This window comes from Oxyura jamaicensis, chromosome 14 (assembly GCF_011077185.1).
Source record: "Oxyura jamaicensis isolate SHBP4307 breed ruddy duck chromosome 14, BPBGC_Ojam_1.0, whole genome shotgun sequence".
NCBI lineage: Eukaryota > Metazoa > Chordata > Aves > Anseriformes > Anatidae > Oxyura > Oxyura jamaicensis.
This window is the reverse complement of record NC_048906.1, coordinates 1,482,580-1,506,165: the sequence shown is the minus strand read 5'-3', so window position 1 is coordinate 1,506,165 and position 23,586 is coordinate 1,482,580. Positions and strand designations below refer to the sequence as shown.

The following is a 23,586-nucleotide window of genomic DNA, read 5'->3' as shown; positions in this document are numbered from 1 at the left end:
CGCTGGAAAAGTTGTCTCTCTCAAAGCAAACACATGCACGTGGCGTTTTCTCTCCCTCCTGCCCTGCCTCCCTCCGTTTCTCTCCGCTGCCGGGGCCAGCTGCTCCCCTGCTCCAGCCAAGCGCGTGGTGCTGGTCCTGGCTGCAGCCCCGCCGGGGGTGGGAATGCGTGCGCTGGGGAGAGCGAGCTTCCCTTGCTGCCTGGACTGCTTGAGCGCCAGTGGAGGGGGAGGGAAAAAAAAGAAGAAAAAAGGCTGGCTTTTGCAGCCTCTCACTGAGAAATTCCCCAGCTGGGGGATTCCTGAGAAATGACACGGAGATCGCAGTGCTTGGCACCGCTGCTGGGTGGCAGGGAGCAGTGGGACCCCGCGGGGTCGGGCTGAGCACGTGGCGGGGCTGGCGGTGCCTGGCTGGGGCAGCTGCCCTGCCTGGGGGGGCTGTGCCCAGGGTGTGTGGCCCTTGTTGGGGGACACCAGGCAGGGCACGGTCCTGCTGCAGCATCTGCTCAGAGGCCCCGTGGTGCTTGGGGGGGTTCTTTCCTGCTGCGGCACGGTGCTGGGGAGCATGGAGAGGGGCTCTGCTGTTTCTCCCCACCTTTTTCATCCCGCTCGTGTTCTCTCCTGCCTGGCAGTTTCTGGGGATGACAGCTTCTGGTGGGGTCTGAGGGGCCAAGACTTGGCTCTACTCCAGCCTGGCACTGCCGCAGCGGCCCCGTTCTCACACCATCCCATAACGTATGGAAGGGTGCATGGGCTCAGGGGGACCTGGGTGCTGTGGTGCATGGCTCGGGGGTGATGCAGAGCGCGTTGCTGCTGGCCCCGGGGCTGATCCCGGCAGAGCGCCTGCCGCTCTTGAGGAAGCGCAGCTTTTTGGCACCACTTCTGCTCTCGAGAGCTGGCAGGCACAGGGCGCGTTACCTGATGGGGAGCGTTACCCAACGGGGGCTTGCTGCCCCGTGCAGCTGTCACCACTCCAAACTCATGCTTTGTTTGCAGCAGACCCGAGGAGCTAAAACCTCGCTGAAAATATCCAAATTACCATATCAGCTGCAGCTTGGCTGTAGGTCCTGCTGAGTACCCGGGCTGGATGCTTTCCACTGCTAATTGGAATCACTTTGCTGTCTCTGAGCTTGCCTGCGATACTCATTTGCTCCCTTTGTGCTGCGTGTTGGCAGAGAAAGCAGCAGGACACATCCAGCCAGTGCCGTGCTCAGCACCCTGCGCTGCGGGAGCGCCCGGACCAGCGCCGTTGGGAATTGGGTGTTCCTGGAGCAAGGGCGCAGCGCCTGGCTGCTGCAGGGATGTGGGGGGGAGTGCTGGAGCCCTTAAGGAAAAGCACACAAATCCTTTATGGCTTCTGCCCTGTAAAAAAAAAATATATATATATATATTTTTGATGTTACTATTACTCCAACCCAGCTGGAGCAATTTGAATAATTGAAGCAATTGGAATAATGGAAGCGATTTGAATACTCTAAAGCAGCCCAGGCCTCGCGTTTGGGTCTGGCAGCGGAGGTGCTGGTGGTTCGGGTCGGTGACAACCAAGGTGTGCGGCTGGGACTGCGACAGCAGCGGGGAGCCTGGCTGGGGTGGCAGGGTCACAAGGCAGGGAGGGGGCTGCCATGCTCCGGGGTCCCGCTGCTCCATCTCATCTCATCATGCGCAGGTTGCGTGGTGGCAGCTGGCTGATTTTGGGTGCTGATGCCTGAGTATTTTTAGGTCTCTGACTGCCCTCTGCCATTGCTTGGGGGGCTGTGGGTCATGACGCTGCGGCAGTGCTGCTGTGCCCGTCACACATCCATCCCTTGGGGGCCCTGCAGCACCCCACTCCTCCCGGAGCCGCTGAGGGATCTCAGACAGCCCGGCACAGTCTGGGGCCATCGCAGGCTCTGCCAGGTGTTCTGTTGCAGCTCGGCAAGAGTTTTCGCTCCTCCTTTTCTATCAGGGTAGTGATTGCCGTGCGTGCTGCTGCGTTCCCTGGGGAACGCTCAAAACTTCGTCTGCCTGTTGTGATGTGGTGGCAGCGGCTGCTGGTGCCGAGAAGATGCTTGGAAAAAAACAAGTTTTAGGAGCAACTGTCAGTCAAGCTGCCAGGGTGTTATTGGAAGAATGAAGCGAACTTTTCTCTTTTTGACTGCTGGTGTCTAAGCCAGAGCACCTCTTTGGGTAGCAAGGAGGGTGGTAATTAGGGTTGTGGCTGTGCAAAAATGGAAGCAGCTTGTTTACTGTGTGGAGGCTGAGCTGCTCCTGCCCCAGGGGTTATTCCTGGCCTGGGAGAGGGGAGCAGGACTCCTGGCTCATGCAGCAGCATCAGGGCGGCTGGAAAAATCTCTAAATAAGAACCTTTAAATTTAACCGTGTGGCTGGGGCACCTCTGGGTGCTGGAAATGCCGCCTTCCTCCCCAAATCCTTCCCACGTCACCCCCAGCTCCTCCCCGGCACTGCGAGGAGGGGGAACATCTGCTGGAGTTTCCGTGGGACTGCCGTCCTGCCAGCCCGGCCTCCCCTTCCCCCTCGTTATTTATAGCTTTTCACCAACATCTGGAGCTGAAACCACGCTTGGCTCTGGCTGTCTCTGAGCTGTGGGTTGGAGCTGGGTGAAATGCACGCGGCCGCAGGCTCACCGGGAGCCCCCAGTCCTTCCCCACGGTTTCTGGGGGGCTCCAGCATCCCAGTGGGGCCCTGGGGCTGTCTGTGGGTTTAGGGAGCCCTGGAGCATCCTGCCTTGGGGTTTCCCAGAGCGGAGCAGCAAATCCCTGCTGGCAACAGGGCAGAGGGCTGCCTCTTTGCAGCATGGAGCCCGGGGGTGCTCTGCCTGCCCTGCACTGCTCCTGCTGCTTGTAGGAGCCTTTGACATTTGTGGTCCCCCTCGCCCAGTGGTTCCCTACTCCTTGGTGTCACCGAGGTCCTTCAGGCCCTGGGGGATGCGAGGCTACAATAGCCCCCTTTTTTTGGTGCTGCTTTACTGGGAAAACTTGAGTCATTCCTGGGGGAAGGGGAATGAAAACCAGCCCTGCTGTAGCAGGCGCTGGATCGCTGGCACCGTGGTGAATGGAGGCAGTAATCCTGGCTGTGGCACGAGCCCAAACCCCTGCATCTCACGGCGAGTAGGGCTGCAGGTTGGCTCATCCCTTGAAGCACAGCAGGCAGCAGGTTTCCGTGGCAGGGACGTGCGGATCCCCCTGCCCGTCCCAAAGCAGGGCAGTGAGCATCTGTGGGAAGTTACGTGCGTCCCCGCATCTGAGCGAAGGCAGCGGCCTTTGAAAACGGTGGTAATAATAGTGGCAATTAAAGGCTGCCTGCGGCTCAGCTCCCGATGGAACTGTTACTGCCAAGGGAGGGTGCCCGTGTCGGGCGGGTGTCAATGGGGCCGTTGTTCTGGTGGTGCTGTGGCCCCAGCCCTTTCCTGCTTGGCTTTCTCCCCCTCGGTGCTCCCCGTGTGGTGCTGGGGCTCTGCGGTGCCCCGCTGCTCGCCGAGCATCCCCCCGTGTCACCCGGGCTGTGAGAGGCAAAGGAGCCATTTTCTGAGCAAAACCCCATGCAAAAGGAGAGGAAACGCCACGGGAGCCGACTTGAAAGAAAATATGTTAACAATGTAAATTAGGCAGGAACGCTCCTGCCTGTGTTTTCTCCAGCTCGGCTGGAGCAGAGGCGGAAAAGCTCGCCATGTCGCGGGGTGATTTGCAGCCTGGAGCGCGTCCAGGTGGTGCGGTTCTCTCGGCACTGGCTGGGCCTGATTCAGCTGCACCAGAACCCAGCGAAGCCCCCGAGCTGGGGTGTGCGCTGGGAGGGAGCCTGGGGCTGGGGGATTGGGTTCAGGCAGCCCTGGCAGAGCGGCTTCCTCGCCTTGGCCCCTTTTCCAGCTTCTCTTGCTGTGCCGCGGTACATCGGCACTTCGGAGGGCGGATTCTGCTCGCGTGGAGGTGATGCCTACTCCTTAGCTGCATGAGAACCCCTCGGTATTCAGAGCTGGTCATGTTTATGGTGCTGGCTCTGCGCTGGGTGTACCTGAAGCATCCAGCCGTATGGAATGGGATCTGACCTGTCCCTGAGTCCCGGTCACCGCAGCGACCCGCATGGAGGTGGCACTGAGCCCGGGGCCATGGCCACTGGCTGCAGCGCTGCAAGCCTCAAGGGACAGCCTCAGTGCTGGAGCTGCAATGAGACTGTGAGAACTGGCAACACCCAACCAGGTTTTTTTTTTTTGAAGTGTTTCATTGTTATTTCATATTTTGTTTGTGCTTTTTTAAATGAGCTGGCTTGAAGTGTGTTTCCAAAACCTCTTCTAAAATGACGATGATTTGCCTCAAGCGGTAGCTCCAGTGCAGCACCACGGCTTTGTGTCCGTGCAGCACTTAGGGGCGCGTACACGTCTGTACGTACGTGGGTGTGCGTGGAGTAATGCTTGTGGGGGGAGTACGGCATGCCACTGCCTGTTAGTCCACCGTGTGCGATCAGTGGGCAGCGCGGTATCTGGGTACCTAGAAGGATCGCTGTATTGCGTGCGAGTGGACAAATACACAGTTAATTTTTGTTGGCTCTCCCGTACGTGTGAGAGCCTCGCTCACACAAACCGGCTCTTAAGGCTGTGGCGTGGGAAGGCGGCGGAGCCTCGTGGGCGCTGCAGGGAGCGGGGTGGGAAGGCACCGCGCAGCCTGCCCGGGGCTTCCGAGCTCGGGTGGGTTCCAGGGAGCCCCGAAAACGCACTGCCGTGGCAGGGAGTGCCTCGACAGAGGGCTTGGGTTTCACAAAGGCGAAATCCCCCCGGGAGCTCAGGAAATATCTTCCCAGAACACAACCAGGGAAGCGTTGGCACAGGTCGTAAAGAAAATAAATAGCAGAGCTGGCAAGAGAAACGGCGGCTCCGTGTCAACAAAGCACGTAAGTGCAAAGTGTTTAAGCATGTGCTGGAGTCTGAGTGCAGCGAGGGGATCTTCGGTGTTCGTGGAGTCCCAGAGAGGGGCTTTCCAGAGCTGAGATCAGAGACCTGCTTTTTCCAATGGCTGAGGTCTGCGGTAGTCGGGAGGTTTAACAGCCCAGCCAAAGCCCTGCGTCGTCTCTGCAGAGGGATGAGCAGTTCTGCCCGAGGATTTCTGTGTGCTGCTCACAGCAGATGCTGGGGCTGCTTCTTTAAAGAAATATTTGAGATTCATCTCAGTTAAGGGCCTTGAACTCAGGATGTGGCGGTGAGAGCAGAGCAAGCCTGTGCAGGATGGGGCACTGGGTACCCCCAAAAAGCTGCTGCAGGAGTTGTCTTCTCCTGCCTGGTTTCTGTGTGATTGATTTTGGTGACCCTGAGCCTGGCTGTGACACCCCACTGGCTGCCACGGCGTGCACAGGGAGCCACTCTGTGTGTCTGTCTCGGTGCTTTCGGAGTGCTGCTGAAGCTGTGACCCCTTAAAAATGGGCTAAGAGGAAAATGGCTCAGAACCTGTATTTCTAAGCCCAGAGAGGTGATGCTAGGCGCGTTCCTTTCTGCCACAGAGAGGCAGCCCCTCTTCCCAGCGCTTGGAGCCCTGTGCATCCCCTGGGGTCGCACCGGGCCCTCGATACGCTGACCCCGCTCCGCGGTTGAATCATTTCCTGTTTTCTCCGGCTGTTGAAGAGCTCCACGAGGCGAGCTGGAAGCGTTCACAGAAAGGGTGAACTAACTGCGCTGAGGCCATGGGAAAACGCGGGCTCGCTGACTCTGCAGAGCGAGAGGATCCACGCGCGGGTCCTGGTGGCTGGCTGTGCTCAGCCGTACTGATGCTGTGCTGGTGGCTCTTCCCTTTGGAGAACCACTGTGTGCATCGAGGTGTTGATGCTGAGAGCTTCTCCCCAGGCAGGAGTGTATGGGAAATAGTCTGTTTTCCCCCAGAACCTGTCCTGGTAGCATCCATGTGCCCTACAAGCTCAGGCTGACGAGGCTGTGAGGACTGCAGTGTGTGTATCAGTGGTCATTGAGGCTTTCCCTGCAGCCCCCTCCTTGATTTTATTTTTTTAAGCTGTACTGCAGAGTCGGTCTCTGTAAACACCGGGGCCCTGCAGCCCGTGGAGCCCACACGAGCCCTGTGCCCACGCTGGGCACTGCCAGTGGTGGCTCCTGCCTGGGAGCACTTGAGGAGCTGGGCTCTGGGGCCCCGAGGAGCCGCCGCATTGCCAAGACCTCGGTTGCTCGCCTCCCTCCTCGTCTGTTCCCGGGTGTGGGGTTAAGCTGTTCCAGCTGCTTCATGGCTAGAAGCACCCAAGTGAGTTCCCCGTCCACCTCCGTCCTCAGCGTGCGTCCCAGTGCCGGGGCCAATCTCGTTGCTCCGTGGCTCTTTTTGCAATCTCATTCCCAACACAGAGTAGGCTGTGGTCGTGCTGGAGCCATCCGCTGAACTCCCCAGCCTGACGTGAGCCCCGCCAGCTCGAGTATTTCATAAACAGCTCGAGGGGAGTTGTGTTGGGGTATTTATTTACATCCCATCGAGCTGGCGGCTGTGCTTGGGACTGCAGCAATGCAGAAGGGGGCAGGAGGGGGGCTGGGGGCTCCCCACTGCATTAAGCCTGGGGAGAGGGATGTTGGGAGCTGGCTTTCACAGCACCTTCTGGACAAGATGGGAACGTTGGGGAAACTTCTGCTTGGGTGTTTTATTTTAAATGAAAGGTTCTAAGAGATTGTACCACAAATGTGATCTGGAAAACAAATATCTGAGCTCTAATAGCAGGAGGGGAGCAGCATTTCTTTTAATGCAAATTTAAAACTCAGCCACAGGGAATGTTTTCCTTAAACCAGAGACCAAAAAAAAAAAATGAAAACCTGATTCTATTTCTGAAGCAGCTCCTGCTCGAGACACGTCTGTGTTGGTGTGCCCAGCTGCTGCCTGGCCAGGCTGCGCAGGGGCTGGCGTGGGGCAGCTGCCTTCGTGGGAGCAGAAATGGCTCTTGTGAGCCTGCGGAAAACCTGCTGCTTGCTGCTCCCCCGGCACCCTGCGGAGCCATAAAGCATTTTGCGTGTGATGGAGGGGGAAGCACTAAACTCCTCGCGTGCTCCTTTAACATTCTGCTGCTGCCTGCAGCAAGCTCAGCCTCTGCACGCTGCAGGCACCCTTCTGACCGGGAGCAGCCCTGTGGGTCCCAGGGGGGAAAGCACCATGTGCAGGGGCTTGTGCTTTTCTTCCCCTCTGCAAAACACAGCTTCTCTGCAAAGCCGTGACTTCTGCAGGGCTTTTCTGCCCAGCCCAGCTTGCTGTTTCCTTAAGTTCTCGATGGTGCCACCAGGAGATGGCTGCAGAGCAGCCGTGATGGGTGGCTCGAGGTGGTCGGGTGGTCCTGCAGGTCCTCGTGCCCAGCTTGGGGCTGCTCAGGGCTCCCAGTTATTTCTGGGTATTCTTTAGCTGGTCGCAGAGAACTGGTGAAGCAGGCAGGGGCAGGAGCATGTTTGGGGAAGGTGCTGTTCCTTGGAAGCGGGGCCACCAAAGGCAACCCCATGCGCTGGCAGGGCGAGGGTGGCCCCGAGGGAAGGAGTCTGTGCTGGCAGCAGCTCCAGAGCCAGGCAAGACCCAATTCTGGGACGGAAGGATGGTCAGTGGTGGTGTGTGCAGGGCAAGAGGCGTGATTCCCTCTGTAATTAGTTGCTGATGGTGAGCCCTCCTGGAACAAGGCATCCAGGTGTGACAGCTTGGGGCAGGGACGGAACATCCTTCACTGGAGCCGTGCAGCGGGGCCAGCCTGTCCCCGTGGGCACAGAGCCATCTCTTCCATGGCCAGGAACGTGGTTCCTGAGCTGGGAGGGAGAGGATGGAGCTGCGTGCCGTGCCGATGTCACTGGGACCAAGGGCACGGCGCTGCCTTAAATAAATAACCAAGGTTAAGGTGCTGGCCCTGCCTGGCTGCGCTGCACCCGGCCACGGGGTCGGGCCCTGCCCGCGCTGCCCGGAGGGGCTCGGCACCCCCCGGGTGGGGCAGGCTTATCTGGGCTGCTGCTGGAGGAGGAAATGCATTTTTTTGTTGTTTCAATTTCTCTGGAATGGTTTTGGACAATTGGTTTTCTAAAATAAACTCAATGAGAGGAAATTCATTTGTTAACCTGTCCCCGTTTAGCTGGCAGGGGAGGATGGTGCGCAGATACGTTGCTTCCTTGTTAGCTTTAGTTAGGATTGAGAATAAACCTGAACCTATAAATTAAACACCACGTTTTATCCCCCTACCACCTTCTTCTCTCAAACAGGATTTAAACGGACAGAAAGAGCTGTGCCCACGTCTCTGCCACCTGAAGAAAGGCCCCAATGGCTACGGCTTCAACCTGCACAGCGAGAAGTCCCGGCCGGGGCAGTTCATCCGCTCGGTCGACCCGGACTCTCCAGCCTCCAGAGCGGGACTGCGGCCCCAGGACCGGCTGGTGGAGGTAATGCTGGGGGCTCGACACACTGTTCCCATCAGCCTGGAGGTCTTTTGGGGTCCTGTGCCCCTCTTGCAAGTGGGAAGGGGGAGAGCAGAAGTGCCGTGACCCTACAAATCAGCTGGGATGCCTGATGCTAAATCAAGCCCCCATCCCTTGACCTTTTCAGTGAGATCCCTGTCACGTTCCCCTGTAACAAGCAGCCTGATGCTGGTGCCCAGGCAGGGTGCTGGGCCCAGGGATGGGCACGGATGGAGGTTTGGGGGTGCCACCTCGGAGCAGAGAGCCCCCTGCACTTGGTGGTGCTACCATGGGGAGGTGGCTTTGTGGGGACAACTGGGACTGGTCCCATCCCAGCCACCCAGGGGGGCTGCTTCTGTCCTGTCACCCCCATCTGCCACGGGCTTGGGGCAGCTCGGTGCCACCCGGCTGAGCCAATGTGCTGCTGGGCAGGGTGGGCATTTGGAAATGGGAAAAGCTCCGCAGAGAGGTCTTAAAGCATGGGATTGTGAAAGATTAGGGGAATAACCGCCCTTGGAAGCGATTTCCTGTTCACTTATTGCTGAACAACAGAATTTTTGATGTGGCTGCTGATCGCCCTCCCCTTGGCTTGTCTGTGCCTTGCCGTTTTTACCGAGTACTGAGTTCCCCCATTCAGAGCTGTGTGCTCCGGGCAGGGTTTGGGCAGTGCAGACAGATGGGGCTTGTTCCGAGAGCCAGCGCCCCAGGAGCAGCCCTGGTGCCAGCTTCAGCTCCTGCGTGCTGGGAGCACCTGGATGCCCTGTGCTGGGGCTGGGGGCTGGCCCTGCCCGAGCTGGGTACCAGCCCGTGCCACCACCCCCAAGGCCCAGAGGGACCCGGGATTTGCACGCTTGGAAGCAAACACGCGCATCCTGCGGAGCCGGGCGGTCCCCGAGGCGGGGAAGTGAGCAAAGCCCAAAGCCCTCGCCCTCTTTCCAGCCCCGTGAATAATCACGCAGGAGCCCGTGGGAGCCACCGGCTGCCTCCTACCCCATGCCACAGCTGCTCCCCATGCTTGCCCCCGGTACCGTGGTGTTTTATCATGGGGAGCAGCCTGGGGCTGCGAGCGGGGCACCTGTGGCTGCGGTTCAGAGCGGCGCGATGTCACGGCGAGGGGTTTTGTTATTTATTTATCGGCCCTTGGCTAAGTGCCTGGCGCACACAAAGCGGCAAGGGGTGAGCTGGAGAGCTCGGAAACCCAATCCCCCCAAGCTAGCTCTTTGGGGCTCTGATAAATATTTGATGCCCCCAGCCCTGCTGCACCCCCTGGGCAGGCCGGGGGTGCCAGAGGCTGCGGCGCTGACCGCGGCTTATCGTGGGGAGCAAAAACCGGCCCTGCAGCGAGAGGCTCGGTGGCATCGAGACCTTTTCATGTGGGACAATGGGTGTGTTCGTTTCTGAGCACAAACAATGCCTAGAAATCACGATTGTTCCCTTTCTGCCCGTGGAACAATTGGGAGGAGAAATCCTGGCTGTTGGTGGGTCCCGGGTCGCGTGCAGTGAAGGGAAAATGAGTCAGTGTGTCGGGGTCTGGGACAGAAAGGCTGCGCTCTGCTCGGCCACCAGGACACGGGAAATCCTCCCTTGCTCTTCTCCCAGAGGGACAAATGGCCACAAGCCCTGTGGAGCAGGACACGCAGATCTCAGTGCAGTCAGAGGTGTTTGGGGCAAAGCTAAGGTGAATGAAGTCATTGGAGGGGAACCAGCGTGTTCCTGAGCACCTGGGCACGTGGGGTGGTGGCGGAGGCTGTGGCCAGGTCTCCCTACAGGGGGTTCAGGAGCTGGGGCAGAGGTTTTTGCTGACAGGAAAGGTGAACACAGGGGTCGCTCCCCTGTCTGTGCTGCGGGAGCCAGACCTGATCCTGATGGTGCCACTTTGCAGGTGAACGGGATAAACGTGGAGGGGCTGAGGCACTCGGAGGTCGTGTCCCACATCAAGGCCAGGGAGAGCGAAGCCAGGCTCCTGGTGGTGGACCCCGAAACAGATGATTACTTCAAGAAGCTGGGGGTGACCCCCACCGAGGAGCACACCAAAGGTGAGACTCTGCTCTGCTGGGTGACCCCATCGCTCCTGTGACTCACTGGGACACTGGGTGGGATTTCAGAAGTGCCCCAGTCATGTTTCCCTTGTCTCATCCCTCAGTAGTTTCCTGAGCACCACCCAGCTATTTATAAGCAGTGAGAATACTTCCTAATCTAGCCAAAAAAAACAATTTGTTATTTTTGCACGGTGAATAATTAACCCAGGAACTCACTGCCAGAAGGTGGCTGGGATGAGGAGCGTGATGGGGCGCTGGGGCAGCGCTGAGCACGTCGGGGAGGGATGCTCAGGTGGGATCCGTTCTGGTGGTGGATCCTGGGGCTGCTCCTGCCTTGTTCTCTGTGCCTGGGAGCAGAGCTGCCAGCCCGATAGTGCTGATGTGGGGCTGCAGGAGGGAGGGCAGGATAACCCCGCACCGCCCTGTGCTCCCAGGACGGAGCTGAAGGTGCAAGGAGAAATGCTGGGGCTGGCCCCATGTGCATGTAGAGGGAAGGGCTTCACGCGACAGTGATCACAGGGGCGGCTGCTGCAGGAAATGTTTCCCTTGCTGTTGAAACCTGGCAGAGAAAGCAGCCCGGCTGCTCCCCGACCTGCTGCGGGGCCAGAGCTGCCCTGCAGCTGAACAGGGGGCTCTGCTTACCCTGCTGCCAGCCCCTGTCCGACCTGAACTCTGCAGGACAGTGCAGGTCTGCCAGGTGCTCAACGGGAAGATTTGTCCAAAGGAATGGGTCACACCGTGCTGAGGAGCACGCAGGGCGAATGCTCCGAACCGGTCGAGGAGGAGCCGGTGCGAGCGCTGGCTGCTGGCATGAGCACAAAGGAGCCCTTGTTCCCTGCAGCGGGGACGTGGCCGGGGCCAGCCGCACGCCACGGTGCGCGGGTGGGTGCTCAAGTGCTGGGCCCTGGCTCTGCAGCTCCCTGCTGGGTGCTTTCCTCGGGGGGTCAGCAAGGACTGGGTCTGCCTGGTTGGTGGGCTCGGCCATCCCAGTGCCACAGCTGAGGCTGTCACACCAGCACACTTTCATAGTCATGTTCTGGTTTTATTAAATAAAAAAGTGCCCTGATTTCCATGGGAAACCCCTACAGCTTGCACTGCTGCAGCCCCAGAATCAGTTCTTCGGGAAGCCCAGCCAGCCCTGTGTGTGGTGCACGGACAATGGCTTGGAGCTGTAAAATCAGCAGCCCTGGGTTTCTGCAGTTGCAGGCTGCCCTTGGCTGCAAGCGCAGCTCTTGCTTCACTGGAGCTAGCGTTACACAAGGAGTGCACGCACAGCATTGTTCTCTGCTCGGCCGCTGTGCGCTGGGGGCACCCTGGGGTCCCGCCGAGCCCGTCTCACCCCGCGCCCTGCACAGAAAGGGGCCTGTGCCCCCAGAAGTGTTCGTGCTCAGTCGTTAGCCCTGTCGTAATTAGCACATCTGCGACACCACAGCTCGCCTATCCAGGGCTGCCTCTAGCAACGGCTGGGTCGCAGTGACTGGCAGCTCATCTGCAACAAATTTTGCCATTGTTTGGAGCGTTATTAGCGCAAATCGTTGGAACCGGGCAAAAAAATGGCAAGGTACATGAAAGGCGGGTTGTTTGCCCCATGCTGTTGCGACACCAAGATGCTGATTTCAGCAAATAGTGCTGGGCTGGTTTTTAAGACTTGTGATTAAACAGCTCCTGAAGAAAAATTAGTGAACTGTCAGAAACGGAGTACACAGCATTTAGTGCTCACGGAGGGAAGCTGCTCGGTCCCCTTCCTGGAAGGCGTTTTCTTCTGATGAAAACGTGAATCAAATGAAGTTGGGGTTTCAGAAGAACGTGGTTCCAGAGGGCACGGGGGCACAGAGGCGTTTGCCTGGCCTTGGAGGCAGCGTGGGCAGGGTCTGGCTGCAGCTCCGAGGGAAGGGGCGCACTGGGCTTTTGGGGCTGGGGGGGATCCCTGTGCCAGGAGGGGCTCAGCTGGGGGCGGTGCTGGGGGTTGCTCACCTTGGAGCCCAGCAGTGTATTTGTGAGTGAATTCACGGAGTGTTTCCTTTGCATGGCCTGCAGGTGTGGTGCCTCAGCCCCTGACGAACGGATCCGCGCAGACGCAGGTGAGTCCTCGCCTGCTCCCGGGGACTGTGTGGTCCTGGGTGGAATCAGAGCAGAGGGATCCTCACAGCATCCCCGAGGCTCATTTAGCTCAGCTTAACCACTGCTAGCTAATGGTAATTGCTTCCTGATGCAGCCTTAATTTTGGGTTTGCACAAGGCTGGTGCGAGACCAATTCATTCCTTTTCCCCAGGGACAGCGGGAGGAGGTGGAGTGGGTGGTGGGGACGGGGGGCAGTGGCTCCTCCCGCTCTGCCCGTTTGTTAGTGTTGTTTATTTTTCTGTCTGTCTCTGCACAAACTGGATTATCGTTTTCATTTCCAACAGCTGAATGGAGGATCCACATCTTCATCTCACAGTGACCTTCAAAGTCCCGGGAAGGAATCGGAGGTAAAAACCCCAATCACACCCCCTCTTCTTTTTACATGCTTACGTGTGTACGTGTTTGTGTTATGGTACTGTGTAAAGATGCCTTTACATGCAATTTTAGTTTCCGATTGCAGACTTGGGTACACTTGTATCCACCCAGCAAGCAAAACAGGGAGTTTTCTTTCATGCCCTGCCCTGTAAATCCGCATGAAATGCAGCCGTGAGCTCCCGGCAGCTGCTGGCTCCAGCCCAGAGGCAGCTGCGTTTCTGGGGGCATCAATGACCCCTTGGGTGGCCTGGCGAGGCCGTTCCGAGCACGTCTGGCTGGAGCGTGCGGGAGCAAAGGCGAGCTGCTGCCAGGGCTGCGCGCGCCTGGGGAGGGGGCCAGCAGCGGCACGCTGCCCCCCAGACCCACGTTGGAGAGATGTAACAGCACTCGAGTGCCAATTAAATACCATCGTGTTCTGGCTTCCCTTCTGCCTGCAGGCGGGCGGGTGCGGGGTTGGGTTAAGCGATGGCTGCAGATTCCTTCCACTCCTGGTCAGGGGACAGAAGGGCTCTGCCAGCAGCAGCAGATGTCCTGCGTTAGGGGATGGTTTGCGAGGATCCAGCTGCGTGCTGCGCCCCCAGGGACTGGTGGGCTCTGTGGGCTCTGCCCCGGGCCCTGGGGAGATGGGGCTGCCCCAAGGGCCAGCAGAGGAGAGCGCAAAGGGGTAATGGCAGTGAACTAACTGGTGCTCTGATAGTTTGGAGGTGTAAGATGAAAGGCTGCCTTCAAGGGTTTTAGGTCTGAGGTGCCCAGAGCCTCTCGAGCATCCTGGGCTCGGAGGCTGCGCACGCCAGCTGTGTCCGAGAGCTGGGCCAAGCGCCTGCAGTCTGGCAGCTCTGTTTCTCTCTGAGCATTAAATAATACATGTCCTGCTCCTCAGCTAAGCAGTGCACACAAACCAGTTTGCATCCGCTAGCCAGAGCAAAGCAGTTTTCTTGCAGGCAACGCTGATGAGATAGCTGCCTGTGGCTACCAGCAGGGTTTGTGAAATCCCTTTGGAGCTTCTTGTATGTGTTAAGGCAATGCTGGTGGGCAGGCTTTAAGACATTTCCTTAAAAATGAAGGTTTTTATTCTGCACGTTTGCTGCTCACATGAGTGTGGTGCGTGCAGGATGCTGCTGCAGTGACTTTAGAAAGGAAAGCTTTCTGTATCACGCAGCACTCCTGTTAGGCAGACAGAAGGATGCTCTTTCAGTACAGTTCCCGAAGCAAAACGTGCCAGACATGCAGGCAGGTCCTGAAGCAAAACGTGCCAGACACGCAGGCAGGTGCTGCCGTGTGTGCCCACCGGCACTGCCCGATCCTGGCTCTGGCTGTCCTCTGGAGCAAACCGGAGCCCGGTCCTGCGAGGACAGGGGTGCCTGGCTGCAACGGTGCAGGAGCAACACCCATCAAGTGCAATGTAATTACTTGCTCCATGGCTATGCAAATGCTGCTGCTGCTAGTTAAACCATAGGCACCACGTGGGGCAGGGGCTTTGACCTCCAAAAACCTGTGAGTTTGCTTATCAGGCATGCGTGCTAGGAAATCTCCGCTCCTGGCAGCGTGGGGATGGGATGCTGGGTGGCTTTGGGAGCACGGTGCCGGGGGCAGCAGGGTGACCTCCCCTCTCTGTGCAGGACGGAGACTCGGAGAAGAGGGACCCGTTTGAGGAGAGCGGGCTGAGCCTGAGCCCCACGGCTGCCGAGGCCAAGGAGAAGGTGCGGGCCAAGCGGGTGAAGAAGAGGGCCCCGCAGATGGACTGGAACAAGAAGCGAGAGATTTTCAGTAATTTCTGAACCTTGCCGGTGGCGCTGCCTGCCTTCCCCTGCACCTGGCCGGACGTTCAGAGGTGCCTGCGCCCTCTCCTTCGGTGTCCACGTGAGATGCTTTGTGCTCTGCTCTTCACTGGTTGCTTTTATGAGGCGTATTTTAAAGTCCTTTTTTTTATTGTTGTTGTTATTATTATTATTGTTGTTACTCACCAGCGATTCTCATAAGACAAATGTGACCAAAGCTCCTTTTCTTGCTTGCTCTTCAGCCCAGTCTGGCTGCCTGCTGTCCCCTGTTCCTGCTGAGAAAAGACTGGAAGAGTTTAACTCTTGTTTCTTACCTGCATAATTTAGGCTTTTATTACTTTTTTTTTTTTAATTTGGGGTGTTAGTTTTGGTTTTGCGGGTGTCCCAGGCTGAGCCCCATGGGATGCTCTGTGCCCCTGTGCAAATGTCTTACGGCCTCGCCATGGTGGGTGGCGGGGGGTGGCAGCACCCCCAGCACCCAGCCTGCAGCTTTACCCCCTCGCGATGGGAAAACGGGCAGTGGCTGTAAATGGCTCGTGTTGACTCTGCTATTGAAATGAAAAAGTTCTCGTTGTTGTTTATAATGAGGTCCTATCTGTTTCCAGTTAGTTCAGGAGATTCCCTCCCAGCAGCAGTTTTTGCCCCAGCAATAAAATCCCCTTTTCCACCCCCCTGTCCCCCCCGGTGGCAGGATGTACAGACGCTGCGAACCCAGCACCCCAATGCCCCCGGCCCCACGGTTTGCACAACGCAGCGAGCGGTGCAGGAGGTGCTGCAGGGCCGAGCATGTCTCCGGGGAGCCCTGGGGGCTGGCACATGCTCCCTGCCTCCCACTCCCCCCTGGTGTCCCCTGTCCCTGGTGGGGTCCCCAAAGCTCCTGGGTCTCAGTGGGGCTGGCGACAGAGCGGACTCATAGTTAGGAGAGGGTCGAGGTCCTGGGCAATTGCTTTGGCGCTGTGTCGTCCTTCAGTACCGAAAGCAGGGTGTTTTCAAATCCTCAAAACTTATCTTTAAAGCACTGCAGATGAAGCCAGTGTAAGCTCTTTATTACTCGCCTTTGGCTGTGAACAAGGAAGATGAAACACGCTGCGCTTGCAGGCTGCAGGCAGAGGTGTTTCACCGGGGAAGGTCCTGGCGGCGATGGGCTGGCTCCCCCTGCACCTCTCACAGCGCCCCGGGGCCAGCCGCGGAGCCTGCCCGGTGTTTTGGCTCCAGTGTCAAAGCCGCAGGGGGAAGGGACTGGGCACAGTTGTGTTCAAAACCCCTTTTCCCAGCTCAATGCAAACGGCAGCAATAACTTGGCCATCGATGACTATTTTAAACAAAAGACTTGGCCGCGACTTTGCCCTGCATTATTCCCCAGCACTGATGTATGACAAGGTAGAGGCCTTTGGGTTGGTCGGCGCGCTACGGATGTTGTTGTGGCTCTGTATTTCCTAAACGCTGAACTAAAAGGTGCCTTAAAACATTTGCTGCTCTCCTCGGCGGCTGCCTGCGGCTCTGCACAGCGGCAGCGCGGGGCCAGAGACCTGCCGGGGCTGCTGCTGGCTGGCGAGAGCATGGAAACCCTCAGGGGTGAAGGAGATTTCTCTTTTATGAAAGTGCAAAGTGTTGATGGGCTGAACAGGTTGCAAAAATGCCTTTGGAGAGGGACTGGCGCAGGTGTTTGGCTATTGGTGATGAGCCTGGCGGCAGGATAACGGCTCAGGATGCAGAGAGGTTTCTCCCCCCACCGGGACTCTGCCAGAGGCCTCTAACTAGAGGCCTCTTCTCTACCCCACCTCAAAGACAATTAGCTCCTCACTTTTCGGTCCCCCAAATATTTGCTTCTGTAGGAAATCAGTACTTGCTGAAGGAGCCCTCCTTTCTCACGGTATGCACGTTGCTTCCAGTGCCTGCGTAGCCAAACCCCAGGCAGTGCTCCAGTCTGTGCAGGGCAGAGCGCTCCCCGCTACACCATGAACTCACCCCACCGTGCATGTCAGGGAGCACAGCCTCGTCTGTAAATACCGCATTTCTCACCCAAGACTGGACCACTGTACTGAAGGGGGGGAAAAAAGAACACACAGTTCTGAATGCAGATCAAAAGAAATCAGGTGTGCAAGTCCGTACTGATAAGATTTCAAAATCTTAATCTCTGCTTAGTCCATGGAAATTGCTCCTGGTTAAAGCACTTATCATATTTCTGACATCTTGTAGCTCAGTAGTAATTATTCAGTTCCTGTACATTTAACGTGGAAAAAAAATAAATCAATAAAGTGTAAGGCTGTTAGTTGCATTGTAAAAACAATGTACACTGTAATGTCAGTAATAAACTTTGTTTTCCCATGTACCACTTATTTGCTCGTTCTCCATCTGTTTGGTAGGGAACTTCAGAGCGGAATTACAGCCTTCTCTAGCACATTATAAACTTTGCTTCCTCCCTTGCCTGTTTAAAGAGTAGCTGAAATTATTCCTTTGAAGCTCTACAATGAAGTCAGCACTGCCCTTTCTTTGAAGAACAAAACACACACGTGGGTGGTGGCCCCTCTGTCAGCTTCTGAGGCGCACACTAACCTGGATCCTGTGGCTGTGTAAGCTGTGCTAGCACACATCTGACAAGTAAGAGCGTGAAGCTGGATTGTCACCTGCTCACTGTGCGCTGTGTCCCCTAGGCTCCTGTGCTAGCAGGACTCGAGGGGCACTTGTCCAGGCAGTGGCTGCCTCTGGCCCGGGGTTGTGAAGCTTTTAGTTGGACCTTACTGACCATGGTTCTCTCGCTGCCAGCACCAGGCAGGTGATTTGGCAGGTTGCAAGTCCTGGCAGGGCTGGTTGCTATGGGCTCGTGCTGTGGTGAGGCCATCGGAGCTCTCCTCCCCCTGCTCTGTGTTGCAGAGATGCCAGCAAACCTCACACGTGTTAGAAAACAGCCCACCGCCTTTATTAAATGTGTATTTACAAGCAGCAGCAGATCCTGCAGCACAAAGCGCTCCTCTCCAGCTGTTCCTGACACCGTGCAGCCTGCTGCTCGGCTGGGGCATGCTCGGGCATTCACCCGGGGCTGGAGCCGGCAGCACTGACGCAGCAGGACTGCTGCTCTTTGAAAGACCCTTTTTCCTCTTGAGAGCTCAGCCACTGCCAGCAGCTTCTCCCTCTCCACAGATGCTTAGCTGGCGGCAGCCGTCTCCCATTTCCCTGCAGTCACACAGTCAGCCCTGTGCAAAGCGCAGCAGTCCTAGGCTCAGCTCTGGGCTGAAGCAGCTCTGTTGCTCTAGGAAGCCAGGTTGCTCCCTCAGTGTCTCTTAGCAGCTGGGCAAATATCTTGATTGAGGCATTCTTTGCAGCGAGGATTCACGGGCAGGCAGGTCTGCTGGCCAAAGCCCACCAAGAGCCAGTTTATCTCCCTCCAGAGGTCCCTGTAGTGAGAGGAGAACGTGAGCTTTCCAGTGCAGTTGCTCAGAGGGGTTAAAGAACAGATCGTGCCTTTAAGCGGATACCTTTCACTCACTGCTTGTTCCTTTGGGCTGCCCAAGCTGCCTCTTGCTAGGAACAGCCCTCCTAGCTTTCCCTGAGCCCTCTGAACTTGGCAGGGAGGGAGGGAGGAGAGGCAGAGGACAGCCACACAAAGCACATGTGGTCATTCTCTTGCATGAATGCCAGATCTGGAGACATGACAGACTGGAGAGCTCTACCTGTCAGCTGGCATTTGACACTGAGGAGTAAGCCTCAGTGAAGGCCAGAATCCAGCCATGGCCTGAGACTGCTGTGGCCATTAGACTCAGCAAGGTCCCGTGCAGAAAGTATCTGGCTTGGGTCATAATAAATTTGTTTAGGCAAAAGAGTATGGCACCAAGGCCTGCAGGTACCTTCCTGAACTAGTGGTGGCTGACACACATCTGATAGCAGGGAACCCACCCAGTACCTGAGATGCTGCCGCAGCAGCCCTGTGGGAGAGGAGAGACACCTGCAGACAAGTCCTTCCATAAAAAGCCCCGGGGCTGCAGCCACTGGAAATGCCATCGGCAGGACTGTGTGCACATGTGGCTCCTCCAACTAGGGGCTTGGTACCGAGGCATGAGGCTGGGGGCTCAGACCTCACCTGGGCAGCCAGTCCTCCAGCGCTACCCGAGTTTCCTCAGGGTATCTGGTCGCCTTCTTCACCCACTTCAGCCTGTTTGTGATCCTGTGCACGTGGGTGTCCACAGCTAGGAAGGGAGAGCCCAGAGTTTAGGTGGGGGGCAGACGTGCCCGCGTGGAAAGAGCGCAGCCAGGGCTGCTTGTCACAGCAAACCAGGCTCAGCACCCTGCAGCGGGCTTCCTCCGTGGCCCTGCAGCAACACGGCAGGTGAAACAGAAGGGGAGGCTCGCCCGCAGAACAAACATGCTGGTTTCTTCCTAGGCGCGGAGCCAGCAGCAGACAGGGTGGGTATCTCATACCACACAGCTAGCGACACACTGACACAATCTTACACAGCCTTCCTACAAAGGTTTCCGCGCTCTGATCTAGCAGGCACAGGGCAGCCTGTCCCGGGTTCCCTTCCTCTGGGTGTTTCAGCTGACGTTACGCAAGTTGCAATCTCTGCCCCTTAGTTTACCCAGATGGAAAACACATTTCATAATGCCTACTAACACAAGAGGGTTTGTGAGGTTTAAACAAATGTTTAGAAAGTGCTTTGAGCTAAAAAGCTCAGAATGCAAAGTATATTATTGTTAGATCAGCAGCGATAAACCTGTCTCTATGGCTAATTGGGCAAAACCCAGGAAACTGCTGTAAACAGGAAGACTAAGTCTTGCCTCCTAAATCAAAACTGAACACACAATTATTTGGAAAACAGTTGGCTAGTTTGGCTCCCACTGGACTTCCCTCCCCCACAGCAGGGAGAACACAGCCCCCAAACGCTGCTGACTTGCAGAGGAGCCACGTTCTGCACAGCTGGGGCTGCAGGGGTCAGCTGCTGCCTGCACTGCCCTGGGGTGGTGTGCTGGCTTTAGCGGCAGGCAGTCATCAGGTGGCACCGTTACTGGCCTTCCCAGGGCCCCCCATTAAGCAGCAAATAGTCTTGGAATATTAATCTGTCCCCAGGGTCCCTGCGCTGCGCTGATCTCCCAGCTCCATCTGCCGGCTGCACAGTGCAGCCCCAGCCCCGTTCCTGAGGGGGCCCAGCTGCAAGTAAAACATCAGAAACCCAGTGCCTGCAGGTTGCCTCAGACCGTTTCTTTTCCCAACTCATTGTGAGTCGCTGATTTCAAGCAACCGGCACTGCAGACTGCTTCTGCCCTCTTAAAGGCTTGCCAAGCAAAAAAAATCCTAACCAAGATTTGTTTAAACGGAAACAACCTTGGTAAAAAACAAAACCAACAGCAAACCAACCTCAGACTATCTAGAACTATCTGCAAATCACAAACTTATCCCCAGCTCCCTTTCACTTGACTCCAGGGAGGTTTCAAAGCATTATTCTCCTAGTACATCTTTTTGGATGCCTACCCAATTAAGCAATACTTGCTCTGCTTATCAGCATCTGAGTGGAGGGAGTGGAACCTGGGAACTGTACTTGGGAATTTTCGCTTCAAATTTTGGGCAAAACAATCCATGCTTAAATCCTAGCAACACATCCACTGTGAGTAGCTGCACCCACCCAAACACAAGACACAGTCTGCAGATGACTAAATCAAAGCCATACTATTAGGCTCCTGGGGCAGGCAGCTTGCAATGCATCCCCTGCACCCAGGGATGGACTGGGCAGGATTCAGGAGGAGAGGAATGTGGAAAACACAGCCCAACGTACCTATCCCAGACACACTGTTCCAGGCAATGTTCATGGCCAAGTGGGCCATTTTGGGCCCCACTCCTGGCAGCTTCACCAGCTCCTCCACAGTGCTTGGTATGTCGCCCCCATACTTCTGCTTCAGGATGGCTGTCGTCTGCTTTATGTACTTCACCTTGTTCTGGAAAACCAAGGGGAAAGGCAGACAAGACAAGTTGCCCTCCAATGCAGAGAAAAGAGACAAACAGCTCAGAAAAAAAAATAAATAAAAACATTTCTCAGTGTGTGCTACGTGTGAGGCCAGGCGCTGGAGTTTGCAGAGGGGTGGCAGAGGTCTTTGAGTTCTCCTTGAAAACGCTGAAAGCTGATTAGCTCTAGCCTCCTCTGCACTCTGCAGGCACTGCAGCAAACAAGCTTGCTGTGAATACAAATTGCTAAAACCAGCATAAAATACAGCCTGTAACTCGACTCTGGGGAAAAGATCACCACGGGGCACGGAATAGAGGCTGAACACAGCCTGGGGTAAGTCTCTGGGGCAGGGCTGATTCACACCCACCCTCTGCTTTCAGCACAGCCACGAGATACAGCCTGCGAAGGCCAAGCCACCCACCCCACGTTCCCCTCCAGGGCTTCTGAGCGGTTTCTGTCAGCTACATGGGAGCTGAGCAAGGTGGAAGAGGTTCCTCCACATGCACGTCCTGCACTCACCCTCCAGAATCCTACAGGGTAAATGATCTGCCCAAGCGTCACATCGTCCATCTGCAAAATGCTGTCAACCGTGAGGCCGCGCTGCCTGAGGCGCAGCATGGCAGCAGACGTCACCTGGTCCTTGGTCTGGCTGGAGAGCATCAGCGACAGCAGGACTTGGTAGCGCATGACCTGGGGGAAGGGACAGCGAGACACCACAAGGCTTTGAGGGGATCCTGCTCTCTGCGGTGGGGTTCTCCCACCCAGCACCATCCTGATTCCAGTGCCCACTGTGCACCCGCGCTGTTTCAGCCGTATCCATGAGAGAATGGAAGGCTGAAACAGAAATGCTATGTAACCTGTCACCGCTACCACACAATAAAGGGGACAAAAAAACACCTGCAGTCTAAGCAGTCAGCATGCATAAAAGGGCAGAGAACAGCTCCTGTGTGCTGGGATCTCACATCCAAGCTCACCAGTGCTTGGCCACAAAGGGCCAGACAAAGCTTTTCCTGCTGATGGGATTTTCAGGAGACCCCACAGGTCGTAGAAATACAGATGTCCCTTTATTTTTTATTTATTTAAACATATATAACTGTGGTATAAAGTAGTTTTTGCAAATCCCGTCCCTTTTCCACTAGGCATCAGTAGGAACTGGGCATCTTGCTCCAGTGAGCTCCTTGGGAAACCCAATTAAACACTTTGGGTGTCAGAGACTGGGAAAAGGAGCACAAAGCCCAGAAGTTCCTCTAATGACATCAGAGGTTGTGTGAAGGGTGTTGGTGCTGTAATGAGGGTTGCAACATCCACTTTATGTTGGAAGCAACAATCCTGCTCCCCTGCGGTAAAAACTTTATTTCCTCGTCACGCAGGATCCCAGGCTCAAGGCCAGCCAGGAGGGATGACGTGCTCCCTGCACTGCAGCTGTACCTGCACGACCCCTCCGAGCCTGCCCGTGGGATCCCCGTGTCCCCACGCTGGCCAGGCACACGGAAAGCACAGCCCTACAGCACAGCCCTACAGCCCCGCGCTGCGCCACATCCTCGCCTCTGCGCCACATCCTCGCCTCGCTGTTTTTTGTAGCAATGCAAATGCTGCCCTCAGCGGGAGGTGCCATTTGGGGCCTTTGATTGTGTTCCCAGGCTTGGGGAGCATGCTGCCATCCCAGCACGACCCTGCCTTTCAAGCAGCAGCTCCTTTAAGGACGATTGTGAGAGACAATCTATGCGTCTGTGCTGCTCTGAAGAGCACAAAAGCAGCCTGAAAGGTTTTTTCTCAGCTCCCCTCACCTTCTCCCTGTGCTGTTTTTCCTCTGTATTAGAGCCATCTTGATGGATGTTTTCCTTGGGCTCCTACATAGGCTTTTTAAGAAAAAAGGAACATGCTTTCAAGCCCTGCCAGCCTGCCATGACAGACAGCAGTAATGCATTTTCAGGATTTCTACTCCAACTCCAAAACTGTCTCATTTTTGCCTCAGCCCCTGCTCTTGGTTCAGTCTGGTAACTCTTCTGACAGTTTAAGCAGAGGAAACAGGCACTTCACAGATGTGTTTGCTAGATTCTAATGCCCAGCACGGGCTGAATGTGAGCAGAGAACTGACAGTACCCAGCGCCACAACACGGAGACTGCCTGGAGCCACTGAGCCAGGAGCAGGAGAGGGAGCAGCCGACTTCTCTCCAGCAGCAGGATAAACTACTTCTCTTGTATGTGTGCCTGTGCAGTAACCTCTGGCAGAACCATTCCAGCCTAGAGACCAGGCGTGCCCTGTATTTATTCTTCTGTTCTGGAGATATCCAAACCAGGGGCAACTCGAGCCCAGAGGAGGCCGGGGTGCTGCAGAGGCAGGCTGTGCTTCCAGGTGCCCTCCTGGCAGAGCAGGGCGCCGTTACCTGCGGAGGAGCGCTGCTGTCATAGCACTTCTCCACTCCCATCTCATCGACGGGAGCATCTCTGGCCCTCCTCATCTCCCGGATGCGCTCCAGCTGCTGCCGCCAGTTCTCGGGCTCCCATTTTGGCCCTGGGGGCTCAGGTTCGTAGGCGATGGCAACGCTCTTCCCCCTCCTGCTGCGCTTCGGGGCGCTGGCAGAGCTCAGGGCTGCGAGAGGCGGGAGAGAGGCGCTCAGCACAGAGGCCACCGTTGGCCACCAGCTTCCATCACCGGCCCTGGCCAGGAGCCCCGGTGGGAGACCCGAGTCCCCTTCCCGCACCCCGGGAGCCCCCGGGGCGAGGGGCCTGGGGCTGGGGGAGGCCGGGGCCCAGCGGGGCTCCGCGTCCCTGCCCTCGGGGCAGGGCAGGACCGGGCCGAGGCAGGGCAGGACCGGGCCGGGACAGGCCGCACGGCTCCCCCCGGACCGCAGCCTCCCTCCCGCCGCCTCCACGGCCGCCCAGGCCCGCTCAGCCCGCAGCACAGCCGGGCCGGGGGCTCCCCGAGAGGGCCGGGGGCTCCCCGAGAGGGCCGG

The 23,586-nt window shown here is 57.0% G+C and overlaps 2 protein-coding genes across 3 annotated transcripts in view; one reads left to right on the top strand and one right to left on the bottom strand.

The window, feature by feature from the left end:
* The window catches only part of SLC9A3R2 (SLC9A3 regulator 2), a 30,676-nt gene extending 15,661 nt beyond the window's left edge, over positions 1–15,015 (top strand). For both annotated transcript variants that reach the window (XM_035340073.1, XM_035340074.1), the window contains exons 3-7: positions 8,192–8,368; positions 10,266–10,419; positions 12,460–12,503; positions 12,828–12,890; positions 14,538–15,015. In XM_035340073.1, coding sequence (XP_035195964.1) covers positions 8,192–8,368; positions 10,266–10,419; positions 12,460–12,503; positions 12,828–12,890; positions 14,538–14,696 — 597 coding nt within the window. In that variant the 3' untranslated portion in view covers positions 14,697–15,015. The remainder of the gene's footprint in view (positions 1–8,191; positions 8,369–10,265; positions 10,420–12,459; positions 12,504–12,827; positions 12,891–14,537) is intronic.
* A 2,579-nt stretch (positions 15,016–17,594) lies between these two features.
* Positions 17,595–23,586, bottom strand: part of NTHL1 (nth like DNA glycosylase 1) — a 6,144-nt gene continuing 152 nt past the window's right edge. Inside the window, exons 2-6 of the mRNA XM_035340089.1 lie at positions 23,017–23,222; positions 21,149–21,319; positions 20,462–20,621; positions 18,775–18,880; positions 17,595–18,091 (exon numbers count right to left, since the gene is read on the bottom strand). Of these exons, the coding sequence (XP_035195980.1) occupies positions 17,968–18,091; positions 18,775–18,880; positions 20,462–20,621; positions 21,149–21,319; positions 23,017–23,222 (767 nt within the window). The 3' untranslated portion in view covers positions 17,595–17,967. The remainder of the gene's footprint in view (positions 18,092–18,774; positions 18,881–20,461; positions 20,622–21,148; positions 21,320–23,016; positions 23,223–23,586) is intronic.